The sequence below is a fragment of the Triturus cristatus genome, chromosome 6 (genome assembly GCF_964204655.1).
Source record: "Triturus cristatus chromosome 6, aTriCri1.1, whole genome shotgun sequence".
NCBI lineage: Eukaryota > Metazoa > Chordata > Amphibia > Caudata > Salamandridae > Triturus > Triturus cristatus.
The window spans coordinates 1,458,690,302-1,458,704,551 of NC_140589.1; the positions used below are offsets into that span (position 1 = coordinate 1,458,690,302).

The 14,250-nt window shown below is 43.9% G+C and overlaps 1 protein-coding gene across 1 annotated transcript in view; it reads right to left on the reverse strand.

Moving 5' to 3' along the window:
- Positions 1 to 908: 908 nt before the first annotated feature.
- ACTR2 (actin related protein 2) overlaps positions 909 to 14,250 on the reverse strand; it is a 245,375-nt gene continuing 232,033 nt past the window's right edge. Inside the window, exon 9 of the mRNA XM_085612519.1 lies at positions 909 to 4,448. Within this exon, the coding sequence (XP_085468645.1) occupies positions 4,278 to 4,448 (171 nt within the window). The 3' untranslated portion in view covers positions 909 to 4,277. The remainder of the gene's footprint in view (positions 4,449 to 14,250) is intronic.

Here is a 14,250-nt window from a genome sequence, read left to right on the forward strand (position 1 = left end):
CTTCAAAGACATAACCTAGAAATCAGGGAGTCCAGCTGTTAGGTAATAAAAGACTGAGTATCTCTGAAAGGTTGCAAGTGTATATAGAGATTCACAAGGGTATGGAGGAGTGTGTGTGTAAGCATAATTATTTTATTACCACTGATAGAATAATGTGACATTCTCACTTTGGGGCATCTTGGCAACGAATAATAGTAGTTTGTTGTTACCCAACTCAAAGGTGCTCATTTTATCAACATCAAAATGACAAAAGGCAGAGTGGATCTATGGAGATTTGAATCTGTGACAATGAGGTCACATAAAGACTTCTGGAATGGATGCATTAGTCCACTGAACCACCAGACGATCTGAACCGTTTGAACTTTTGATCAATCCAAGTTTGTAGCTTATTTTCCATTTTTTGTAATTTGTTAAGTATATACAAATGCCGACAATTTTCACCTCGGTCTCAGGGACCTTTGAAGGACATCGTTTATCACAGTTTCAAACATTAGTTTGGTACCTTGTCTAAGTTATCATTTGTCAAGTCTTAGAAAACATTTTGGAGATAATGAAAGAGGATAATCAGAATTCAAACAAAGCTGTTCATGGATAAAGTTTCTTCATGGTCTTTACCTCCCATACAAACCCTCATTTATACTCTGCGTTCATAGTGAAAGGAGGATAGCGCACTAGCATATAGTTCCTATTAACTTCTACAAAAAGATCTACATACAAAAGAAATAAGCCTTGCACATTAGCACAGTAAATAACTTTAAAATGGCAAAAATATAAAACAAACAATTAAAACTCGGCCAAAACTAAATGGTGGTTAAGGGGACAAGAAAAAGGCAAAGAGAAAAAATTTACAACTAAAAGGTGTGATGGGTTACTGAAGCACATATGACACAATAGTAAACAGACTGACATTACTTAGAAAATTGTTTTTATTTTTAACCTGAAGAGAGCTGCATTGATATAATTATTTTGTAAACTGAACATTGTTTGACCAAGTTTGTTCTTTTTAGATAAACACATTCAATATGCTAGGGCTGCAAACCCAAAATGAATTATAAAGTTGTATTCAACATGGGGAAGATCGGGCGCCCATCATAACGAAATAATGGCAAGTCAGAAAATGGAAGCTAAACATTTACTAAACACAATCCACATTTTAAACGCAGATGTTCCATTTCATTAAGAGAATATTTAACTTATACTGACAACCTATGGCCATATTGCACATAAAATTCAACGGGGGGTTACATTGTGACTCTCGTTGCACATTCTGTATTACAGAATGATTGCAGACGTCTGTGCAGGCCCTTCAAAGCAATGTAGATCGCACCTGTGCAAAATGTTGGTCGGTATGATCCTATTGGAGATGGGGGGGGGGGGCACCTCTGTACAGCTGCCCTCTCAAGGGTAGTTAAAAGGGGAGCACAAGGATTCAATGGCCACTGCAGACACTCCCCCTGCTGGTGAGTGCAGTTACACAATGCACGTGCCTGCAGGGCATTCACTATCCAATCTTCAAAATGTGGCTCGTTCCACGGAAAGATGGAGCCGTGGATTCAAACAGCAGCATTTTTTTTTATCACTGATGCCTTCTCATCAGTGCCTGCGCATACTCAGTCTGTGCTGCACTCGGTAGACTACATTTCTTTTCCACTAACAGGGTGTATGGGATAATCTTCGCCAGACACGTTCAACTGAGTGTGCACCACAACGGAGACAGGGTCAGTGCACCAGACATCAAATCTGGAACAAAGTAGACAAACGATACTTTGCCGCTCTACTTCCTTGGCAATTTAACCACATTTGTTGCTTAAGGGATAACTTGGAGGCAATGCCGCACTCATCCCCCACCTTCCTCCTACACGGAGAACATTGGTGACCACCTGGTACTAAGGAAGTATCAATTAAAAAAACTGTTGCAACTTAAACGCATTGTGATATTAAACCACATTCAAACAGACCCAGATTATAAACATATTAGACAGTGACAGAGTCGAAAGAAGACAACATCTACAAAGCAGCCTGACATATACAGTAATATATATATATATATTAAGGAGGGAGAGGGACATTTCTGAAGGAAGGAGTGGCCATTGTATACACCATTCATAGTACCCAAAAGTAACAATTACATTTTAAAGCAGAAGACTTTTGGAGAACTCCTGAGGCACATTTCTCAGCACTGTTAATTTGCTGAAGTACACCAAGCATGGGTCAGTACAAACTGGCCACGAGTTTAACAAGTGGGCAACTACTTTTTATGTTAATTTTTATTTTGGTGCAAAGAAAATTTCAGTGCTGTGCTAGTCCAGATGAATAGAAAATTGAGTTGATGCAAAGCTTACTTTTGTTGGTTGAGCTCGTCGGCCCATGAAAGCTGCCTTTTTCAGACCAACAGCATTTAACTCTGGTTCTGAAAACTCACACATACAAGTAACATCTGTATGTGATTTGTGGATGTCTAATAATGTGTTTCACCACCCCTACAGAACTGTATTTTACAACTAGACTGTGCGAGCAGAAATCACAATCTGTTTAATTCAAGCTTGAAAAGCAAGGAAAGCTAGATATTCGGATTGCAATGCGCACTACCACCTTAGTATATGTGAAAGTGCCAAGACATGGCCAGCATGCCCAGAGGAAGTATTTGCTCAAGCTTAAAACAGCAAAATAGCTCCATTGGTCTTAAATGAATACATCTGCTATTCATGATATTTTGCTGAAGCAAGCATTTCGGTGTTTTGCATTACGTACAGGGAAACGTTTGCCAAAAGATCATTATTTCACTTTACATATGACAAAAGCAAGGTCCTTACTGCCTATTTAAATATTAAATACAAGGTGTCTTTTTTCTTTACATAAATAGGATTGTCACTTTCTTTTTCCCCTATAGAGTTGCTTCGCCTCTACAACTTTATTTTTCAGGGGACTGGACAGCAAAATGTGAACACATTTAATTTTCCAGAAATCTATGAATACTGGATGCAATTGACAAATATTATTAACTTTTGCTTTCCTTGAAAATATGCCACCTGCAGCCTTACACGCACCACATGAAAATAAAGGAATGAGTGTGCCAGTACAGAAGATTTGAACTACTGTACCAGCGGTTCATTTCAGTACAACCCTGATATTCTGAATCTGCTCCTTTGTTGAAGTCTTCCGCTATGACGACTTCAGTTCCCGTCCCCGAGATCTCAAAGCCTGTACCAAAATGAGGTGATGGATTTTCGCCAACTGGCAACAAATTCTGGTACCATTTTTTTTTTTTACTTTACGCTGCCACAAGTACAGGCGATTCTTCACAAGCCTCTACGGAATCTGAGTGCATGTTCATTTCCCTTATGACAAATGCGTACAAATGGTTTACAATTATAAAGGCTGCTCCAGGTGCAGTCACGATAAAAGCAAAATGTAATAAAAGCAATTCCCAACTCTAGGTAAGCATGTGTAATTCTTACAAAACACTTTATCAGATTTTATTTTATCCGGTAACAGAAGTTCTGAGTTTCCGAGATCGATACGTACGAGTCGGATACTTCCACAACACCCATGGCATATTTACGGGTACAACGGCATGCCTGGAACTCCGCTCTGGCTCTCCAGTTTGCATGAAAGTATCTCATGGCAAATAGCAATATGAAAAAACACCTACAGAAAATTCAGAACAAAACTAAAGAACGCTCACAATATCCAGCCTGCAGCGGGAACCCCAGCAGCGTCAAAAACACAACACAATTCGCAGCGTGCTCCCAAAACATATTCACGTGGACAAATAAAGCAAGGGCTTTCCTTATAGGCTTTTGGCAATTTAACCGTTTCAAACCTTTAGTTTGTGTGAGGAACTCTGCAAAGAGTGCAATGGTGCCTATCGAAATCTAAGAAGGTGTGTGAGGGGAGGGGAAGTGGTAAACTGCTCTGAAAGCAGTTCTTTAGTGCAGGAAAAAAAGCAGACCACCTGGAGAGTGAAAGACAAAGTGAGCGGTATTAGAGCGTCCGTCCAACAGACGAACACCCGCAGGGAGAAAGCAAAGCCGCAGACAGCCTTCCTCGACTTTTTTTGTTTGCATGGAAGTGGTCAAATTAAACAGTCGAATTTAACCGTATTAACAAACATCGAACAAAAGCGTCCCCAGGCTATCAGAGTAGAGAGACCCTGACCTGTGGGGTCAAAGGGTGCAGACGAGCCTCTCCATGTCAAGTAGCTGAAGGAGTTCAAAGACTGGCGAGAGAGGGAAGGGGAAGCCCTCACAGCGAGGCGGGGGGCGGGGCCTCGCAGATTATCGCACAGTCACACCGAGTTTCTCCAGCACGCGCACTCCCTTCTCCTCGTACTCCTCTCTGGTCATCCAGAAGTTGTCCTTATCCTTCATTATGTCCGCTAGAACGGCACCCCCTAAAAACACCATGTGTTTGCGACGAGGGGGGTCCTCGATGCGGATTTTGAATTTCTAAAATGGAAAAGAGAGGAGATTAATTACATGGTCTCGTTGGCCTTATCCCAGTCATGCAGTAGCTAATGTGCTCGGGATTCAATTACAAAAGTATGCGTTACTAAAAATCGTATACTAATATGACACACACACGGTTGTCACTAAAAGCAGGAATTTCGCAACAGAGGTATGCATACTTTAAGGATTCAATCCACTACTCCCAAGGTTCCTCTCGCGTTTCAAATAACAAAGTCCATTTATTTAATGCAGTTTTATATAGCGAGGACTTTACCCAAAGGTGTCATAGCGCTTTACAATAGAACCAAGTACGCTACAAAGGAGAATTACACACTAAACAAGTAACAAATACAATCAGGCTAATAAAAAAATTAAAGATGAAATAAGAGGTGCAAGAAATAGGTTAAATACAGGTATAGGAGACATATTTACAGCCATGTGTTCAAATGATGCCAAGTAGTCTTGAGGGACATGATCGAGAGCTGAATTAAGTTTGGAAGTGTCTTATGAAGAGAAGAGATTTAAGATCTGTTTTGAAGGCCCGGAGAGAGGCTGTAGTTCGGATGGTTGGTGGAAGTGAGATGTCAAAAATAGCAACGGTGGACCCCAAGTTCTACACCTCATGCTAGTTCCAATAAGTAAAGTTCCTGTGCAATCAACCCCAGCTCCAGCCGCTGCACGACGCCACTGTGCTCCAGATCCAATGGATGATAACAATGATATGGGGGTGCGCCAGGTAATGAAGTCATGAAGCCAACCAGTAGTGTCAATCAAATTCTTTATTTCAAAATCATAAGCTCAATCAACGATAGCAGTATTCAAGTCCAGCTTCTTTCTACTTGGTATTTGGATCACTGTCACGATTGAGCAAACAGATAGCAATTGAGATTGGAGTCTTCATACGAGATTGGAAATACTGCTTTAAGCCCTGATGAAGTTCCCCGTGAGGGAATGAAACGTGTTGGCTGACATTTTGTATCGTTGATTGAGCATATTATTTTGAAATAAAGAATTTGATTGACACTAATGGTTGGCTTCTGCACTTCATTACCTGGCGCACCCCCATATCATTGTTATCAACGGTTGGTGAAAGTGAGTTCCAGATTCTAGCCACATTGCCTGAAAAGGATTGAGCCATACGTCTTTCCCTTTTGAAAGTAGGGGGTTCGAGACATCGTTTTTAAGCATTGCGGGAAGGTCTAGAGCAGCCTGAGATTTTGACTCCAAGAGATGCACGGTTTCATTTCTATGCGTCAGATCTCAAATGGCACAGTGACTGTTTAAACCCCTACTCTTACAGTGCCAGTGCGTCACAAAATACAGTCAACATCAGAGCTGAACCGGCTTCTCAATAAGCAAACTCAAATGGGAGCTGGAAACATCTGCACAGTAGGTTTCTAGTCTTCTTCAGGCCTACTCCACTGCCTCCCTGGCATCACACAACGGAAATTATTATGAGGTTGGCAGGTCTGGTACTTTAACAGTATAGCCCTTCCTGGTAGGAGTCTGTCACTAGACACAGAGTGCTATCCAATCTTAAGGGAGGCTAACACCCCCGGATGTCGCTGCTGATTTGGCCATTTCTTATGTGAATTTGTGCAATGTGGAAATATATGACCTATATTGAACACCATGTGGTTTAACCTGCAGCCATTTAGTATACCCATGTTAACCTAATTGAGCTTTCTTGCTTCAGATATGCACAGACCTTGTTTTCATGCCTGTCATGGCAAAGCGGGAATTTTTAATCAAGTTAGCTCAGTATGCAAGACCCCCGCCCCCCCCAGTTGTAGCATCTTTTCTCCAAGTCTTTTTGAGCTCTTCCAGTAGGAAAGCCTTGCACCTGCTAACACCACAATCTAAAATTTTAGTGTCTGTCAAATGTATCCACTTTCGACTATATGAAGAAAATGTATAAATATATGGACATTTTGGGGAGGAGCTCATAATGTGTGCTCAACTGCTTGGAGAGGCAAAGTTCTCACTCTCTTCTCTACAAAGTACTATTTTGCTTGTTTCTGCATAATGAACATTTTAGAGACTTCAAGAAAGCTCATAGCAGTTTTCCTTTCACACTTGGATCATTCACAAATGTACCTATACATGGAAGATACCATCTGCTATGCACCCATAGCCTGTGATTGTTGGCACATTTCCTGTTTCTCACAACTCAAGATCTAGAAAGGGTGCTCATACAGACTGACTATGGAACATTTCGCCACTTAGTCCACATGTAATTCTGCTGGTTCAATCAGTATTCCCAAAACTGATCTGCTTCCACAACCGCTCCACAAGCACTCTGAAAATGGACATGGCTGTCACCCAACTTGCAACCGACCTGCAAAATCCTACTACACAGTGCGACTGCAATACGCCTTCCAACAGCTCTCCTGATAGAAACACAAACATAACCCAACCCCGAGAAATCATGAAAACAGAATTCCAACAAATTCCAAAATACCACAATGACATCTGCTGTACCTGCTTACTCCCTAGAAATCCCTTCCAACCCTTTGTTTTCTTTAAAATACATCAATCAAGCCTAAACTTAGCAAACCAATAACGACTAAGAATACTCCTTCTGTTACACACTGAATGGAAAAGTGTGTCCGCATATACCCAAAATGGCCTTTTCTCAAATGGCCAATTTGGGACTGATTAGGAATCTGGACCATCACAGGGATGGTGGCCTGCTTTGGACAGCAGACCAACATGTCTGTGATTGTTTTTAAATAAAGCAGTCTTTTTATTTTTTAAATGTAACCCCGTTTTCCTTAAAGGAAAACAGGATGCACTGAAAAGAAAAAATGAAACTTTGCAGTTTCACTTTGTAAGAGTAGGCAGTGGTCCGTGAGACCACTGCCTGCTCTTAAAAAATATTTGTTTTCCATTCTCAAAGGGTAACTGGGGACTCCTTCCCATTAGGGATAGGGTTACCTGCTCCTTCAAAGAGTCGGTAAAATATGAATGTTTTGCAATCGTCCTCAGTCGCAAACCATTCCTACATCCCATTCAGATTCGGTATTTGGGACACCCTAAACACGCCCCTTCCGAATACCGGATCGCAGACACAAATTGCGATTTGGCAACGTGTTACCAAATCGCAATTTGTGTTTCATACATATGTAACAGCATTTTTGTGGTTTGAAACGGACCGATCAGCCGTTTGACTACAAAAATGGTTAATACATGTGGCCCATAATCAACAACATGCTCAACAACCTGCTAGGCAAAGCCAAGAAAAGTAGCTCTATACTGCCAACTCCAAAGATATTTATAAAGTCCTAATAATTCTGTGATGGATGAAAGTATGGCTGATGTAAACTGAACACAAATGAAGACCGACTAAAACTCAGAAATATCCAAATATGCCAATCAACAGCTATCCTGATAGAAACAAAAATCTATAAGACGCCCAAGGCCATCGTTTACTCAAACTCACAAGCATCACATCACCAGTCCTGAGATGTCTGCAGTACAATTACAAGCATTGAAAATGCAATAGGTCTCGCCAGAGACGCAACTAGAGCCAAATTTCGGGGGGGGGGGGGGGGGGGGGGGGGGGTTAGGAAAAAGTTTTTGGGGGGCTGAATCTTTTAAGCCATAGGCAAAGTGGAACTGCAGGAGCTCTTAGAAGGGGTGAAACAACAGCGAGGCCTCATGAACATGCAAATGGTCTTTTAAAGACCTGTGAAGTGCTCGGGTGCGGCTGTGTGTGCGCCGGGAAGCTGTCTCATCCCGGGCTGCCACACACGACGGGGCGGGGGGGGGGGCTGAAGCCCTTCGAGTCCAATGGGTGTTGCGCGCCTGGGTCTCGCCTTTTATTAAGTTAAAGCCATTTGCTTTGCTATACAATACCATTAGCAAAGCAAAAAGCTTTAACTTAATCAAAGGCGAGACCTATTGCATTTTTAATGCTTGTTTTTCTTGCCGCATAATTTACTCGACCATGCCGCATAATTTGGCCCTTTCCAGCCGCATAATTCCAGTGGGCCTGTTTGTACTCTAGAGGACAGCCTGAGACCAACTGCAGGGTAAGCTCTCCTGACCTCGGTCAAATTTCTATAAAATATGCAAATATGTGGGAGCACAAGTGTCGCAATTCCTACAGCTGGAAGAGTGTACGGGGGTCGACTGGAAACAGATCCAATATGAATGTTGTGTTCCGCTATCATTATTGAACGGGAGCATAGATTCCTGTCACGCCCAGATTGGGAGCCGCAGGATAAATTCCGGAAAACTCATTAGATGACAGATAATGGATCCCCGCGAGCAGAGCACGCAGGTGCTGTCGATACCTAGTAATCACATGCCGTGTTTAATAAATAAGATAATCGTCTGGCCAAAAGACATATTTACAAATAACACTTTCTAAAAAAACGTGTACTTGTGCAGAAATGCCAGGAGTTGCATTAGAAAATGGTGTTCACTGGACCACGGCCCGCCAGTCCTCTTTCTGTAGCGATGATCGCTGCTCTCCACCGTCGGCCTGGGATGGGAGTGAACTGGGATTGGGAGCGGAGCTCCGGGAGGGAGGAGGAGGCCGGGGGAGGGAAGAGACCCACAGCAGGAAGGACTGAAGAGGGGAGACGGCGAGAGTGGCAGCGGGCGGCCCGGGCACCCTGCGGTCTGCTCTAGGACTGTGGGCGGCTGCTGCTGGTACAGTCACTGATTTTGGGGCGGCTCCAGATTCACTCGCAGTCTGTGCTCCAGTCCAGAGCCGGCAGAAGCCCGAGGGAAGTCGCAGGCCGGGTGCACGGAGTTGTGGATCGGCCTCGGCTTGTCATTAGGAGGCAGCGGATCTCGGGGGCGACATGTCGCGCCCCGCTGTGCAGCAGTCAGCAGAAGCTGGCCGAGAAGCTCACCATCCTCAACGACCGCGGCATCGGGATGCTGACCAGACTCTAAAACATCAAGAAGGTGAGGTGGGGTCCCAGGAACTCGGACAGTCACTGCTCGGGGAGTTGGGAAGGGGCAGTGGTGGGCGTTGCCAGAACAAGTCCACCCTCAAATCTGCGTTCTCCAGTCTCCAAATGTCCATTTCTAATTTTATTTTTATATCTTGCGCGCTAAAGCTTTCAGAAAGAAAATCAGGGCAGAGCAAAGGGTCATCAAAGTCCTCATTCAACAAGAGCCAATGAGTGGGGTTGAACGGAAGGCATGCTCTACGTGCCCACCGGCCGGCTGATATACATGCAGCTGACAAAGCATGCCGCGCCTGGACAGGATATGTGCACATGTATGGTGCGAGCAGGGGTTGTGATAACGCCGAGAGCCGTACGCGTGCACATCTCCTGTCTGTTAAGCTTCGGCACAGACAGTCGATGTGCACGTGTACGGCTTGCGGCGTTATTACAACTCCTGCTCGCACCATACGCATGCACATCTCCTGTCCAGGCCGTGCCGTACGCGTGCACATGTCCTGTCCCCCATCGAGAGCAAGTCGACAACAATAGATCTCGCCTAGCAAGCATCCCATGGCGCTGCATCGCTAGGCGAGACCTAAAACATGTATTCCTGTGAAAGTAAACTATAAAGAGCTCACCAAACAATTAACCAAATTCTTCACTCCATGTGAGCCCTGTCAGTCTCTCCCAACTTAAAAAACCCTCCCTCTGGCTTCATTTTCAAGATTCTTATCCCGATCAAAATTATTCTTCCATTATCTCTCACTGTGTGTAGGGCTCAGACAGCTGCAAAAACATGCTAGCTTTCTTCCAAGGCCTGTGATCACTGTTAGGTGTTCACTCAAATCAGGTACTGCAACTAAATTTTCAAAACATGCTGTGCACATTGCCTCTTAAAGAAACATCCCCAGCTGTACTACTACCAACCTTCAGCCTGTGGTAGCACATCTACGTCGATAAATGGTGATCAAATGCAATATGGATCTATGCAAGTTAGGCTTCAATCCCCGTGCATGGTAGCGCACGTCATCATTTTTGTTGGGGGTATGGTGAGGTATCCCCACTCAAGAGGAGTAGAGCACATCATTGGCACCTCTGACTAGCACCAGAGCCTCTTAAATTACTCAGTATGACAGGACAAATATGTCTCCGTCTTGAAGCGGCAGCAGTGATCTGCTTCTAACATTCACTTTCCATTTCAATGGATACCTTTTTGACTCATGGGCTTTCCTTGAGGTTATTGCCTAGTTTCCGCTCTTACACACATTAAAATAAAATCTACCTACCTCTCTGTAGGTGAAAGGACCAGCTTATGTCTGTCAAAGCCTCAACATCACGGCGTAGGGTATGGTGAAAGGTGGGCTCAACCTAAACGTCTCCATGACAAAAGTCAACCTGTTAGGTCACTAATGCATGCCACCAACTACCTGCCATTGTCTGCAAACATCCTTTCACATTTGTACCCTCAGCTAAAAAAAAAAAAGCAGCATACCTGGATAGTGGCCTAAGCACCTCTTAAAAATATGCACGTACAAACATCAACTAACAAGGTAACCGACTTGAAAAGGTTTCTTTACATTGGCCCTTATATGAACTTCAGAACCTTCTGTCTCCCCTCTAAATGACTACCCTGGCAGAGCACAGCAAAGACCTGCAACAAAAACGTATTCTGTAACTTTTGCAGGAGGCCTTCAATGTTAAACATCTTACGGCTTACCATATCTGTAAACAGATAAAATGATGGTGAGACAGACATGTGGTCCTCCATATTAGCCCCGCCCTAAAATCACAGAAATTCACTCGACCATCATTTTCTTCAGGAAAGCGCAAAAAACATTTCAGTTGTGAATACTATCTGACATGAAGCAGTGGGACACAAACAAAAAACAATGTGCCCTGTCTGGCCTTCCTCGTTTTGTGACAAACGCCTCTATTCTCACAAAACATCGAACGTTGATGCAGTCTTGATTTAACTAAGATAATAGGACATCCTTAGTGTCCGAGTCTAGAGAAACTCAGGCCATACCCAGAGTCCGAATTACTTAGCCACATCACATGACATAAAAAAAGGGGTCGTAAAAACATTGCCACATGAAGGTATTTAACTCCAGCAGATGGACTTGAAAGCCTCGCAAAGACATTAATTCAATGTGTAACGATATGCATATGTTAATAAAGGGCTTCCCACTCTGGAGACACTTGTGTTGTTTTTTTTTATAAAGAAGAGGAAGTTTAATTACAAAAAGCACATTTCTACATAAGTTAAAGGTAAATTGCAAATCCTCTGCTGGCAGAAAAAAAAGCAGTTTCACAAATGGGAAGGACATTTGCATCCAATAGTCTCTAAAGACTGCTTAATCCAACCAACTGGTCTTCATATTTTAAATCGCAAGCCCATCATTAAGATTCTTTAATGGCTAAAGCCACTTGAACCATGTTACAGTCAGGACCCAAAAATCTATTATAAGGTTGGTGCATTTATCCACCAACTGTACCGTAGCACATAGCACACCTGGCAATGGGGGCCACAGCATATCCGTGGACTCTTATTTATTTATTTTTTATTTATTTTTGTGTTGCATCAAACAAGTGAAAACACCACACAGGGTAAGAGGTGTATTTACACAGAATAGTCAAAATATTAACACTGATCCAGCGGTAGATGGCTCAGGTAAGCATGGTGAAGCGGTGCCAGGCACTGGCAGGAGGAAAAGCTGATGGACGTCGGAATAGGTATTATTTATTTCATTATACCTTTTCCGTCAACACTATGACCCGCCTCCGCCCGCCCCACCGCGCTTACCTGAGCCAACCGTCGCTGCACTGATCATCAAGCCCACCCCTCTAGCCCCACCCTCAACCCCCAGACCTCAGTCAGCAGGTACATTCTTGAAAAGAAGTAAAGAAGAGAGTCAATATTAGCATTTCATAGACCAGTATCACATATATACTCATTACGACACCCATGGTTGGGTGAATGCGGTAATCTTGGCTCTGTCTACACACATTCTCCCATTCACCCACCCCACAGTTTGAGGAATTTCCAGGGCCGACCCCTAACTAGCATATGTGACACTTTCTTGCACTATGAATATGTTCATGCCCCACCTCCATTTCTGCATAGTCGGGCTTTCACTCGGGGTATGTCTTTCTTCGTTACTACTACACCTAGGCTACAAAATAATAATTTGACACATGGTAGGTTGACGTTGTTGGGACCCCCAGAAGAATGAATTTCGGTTCTAGTGGATAGGCTCGTCAAGAACGTTACTGAGTTCTCCAGTGATTGCCGCCCTCAGTATCCTTCCCCCCCCCCCCTCCCCCCCCAGAGTGTGTAGAAAAAGGATCTGCCCTCCCCCGGCATCGCAAGCAGTTCGGGTTGTGCGCCCTCCCCATACTATATAATCTCAGGCTATCGCAGCAGATTCTGTGGAGAGTTTTAAATTGGATCAATCGTAGCTGTGATTTTATGGCCACCCCTTTCTGGTGCACCAAAGCGGCCTATTCTATTCATGATGTTTTCTAAGCTAACAGCAAGAGCTGTCTGAATGACACAGATTAGTTAAACAGAATGATTTTTGGCAGTTTCCTAAACTTCCGTTTTCCTAATATGTTGTGGGAGAGCGTTCCTGAGCTTGAGGGTCAAGAATGCGAAGGAACTTCCTCCACTCCTAGTTCTCTTATCCTGGGTACTGTAAACAGCTGCTGGCTGGTAGAGCGCAGCATTCTTGCGGTGTTGTTGGGTGAAAGAAGTCTCTGAATTAACACTGGACCCTTTTTATACATTGCTCGATGAGCTAAGCAGAGTGCTTTGAAATGTATTATTTTACTCACTGGCCCCTCAATCTATATCCTCCAAGTCTCCCACATCGCACACCCATTTCTCCCTAGCAGCCCGTGTAGGTTGTCGGGCATGTTGTTACTCATTGTCTTATAGGTTAGGAGACCGCTACCTTTTCCAAGGTCTTCTGTCAACAATTTCCCTTCCAATAGAGCGTATTCTGGGATACCTTCCCCAGGTAGTCCCTCGACCTGTGCTGCGGTCTATGCATACTTTAGGAATTGGTTGGCATTCATTCCATACTCATGCTGCAGCAAGGAGAATGGCATAATCTCTCCATTCTCTAACAAATCCCCCATCTTGGAAATCCTGATGAGATCCCAGGCTTCAAATCTACTTCTGCATCTCCAGGAGCCAGTTTCCCTTCCACAAGGGCGTTTCCCACACTGGCCTACCGTACCAGCCCAGACATTCTGTGGCTTTTACCCCTGCAGCTATGGCTATTTGGGTTGCCGGGAGAAGACGTTCTGCTCCTTTACCCCCATATGGGTAATGTATACATGACTTTTCCCCCATTTCGCCCGTTCTAGTCTAAAGTGGAGTGATCTAGTGGGGGCAAATAACCAGTAATTAATATTGATTAGGTGAGCTGCCCAGTAGTAAGCTTCCTAGTCAGGGAAAGCTATTCCTCCATTTTATGCGTTACAGTGTAATGATTTCAGGGAAATTCTGGGGTGTCCCTCGTTCCACAGGAGAGTTTGCATGTCACCCTCCAACCTGGGGAAGACCAGCTGAGGGATCCAGTAATATGTATTCTGTAGAACATATAGTAGTTTAGGGATTAAGATCATTTTAAACATAGCTGCTCACCCCAGCATCGTAAGGGCCAGCCCTCCCCACCTTTTCCCGAAAGGCTTTCGCCACTCTCCCCAGGTTCCAGTTAAGACAGAGTTCCCTCTCCAACGTCAGCAAGATCCCCAGGTATTTAAAGCAGTCTTCTGCAAGAGTCGAGCAGCATGGAAGTAGGGACATGTCTATCCTATCCCGGGGAAGGTATATCACGACTTGTCCCTGTTAATCCTATAACCAGAGTAAGTCCCATACTCAACCAGGT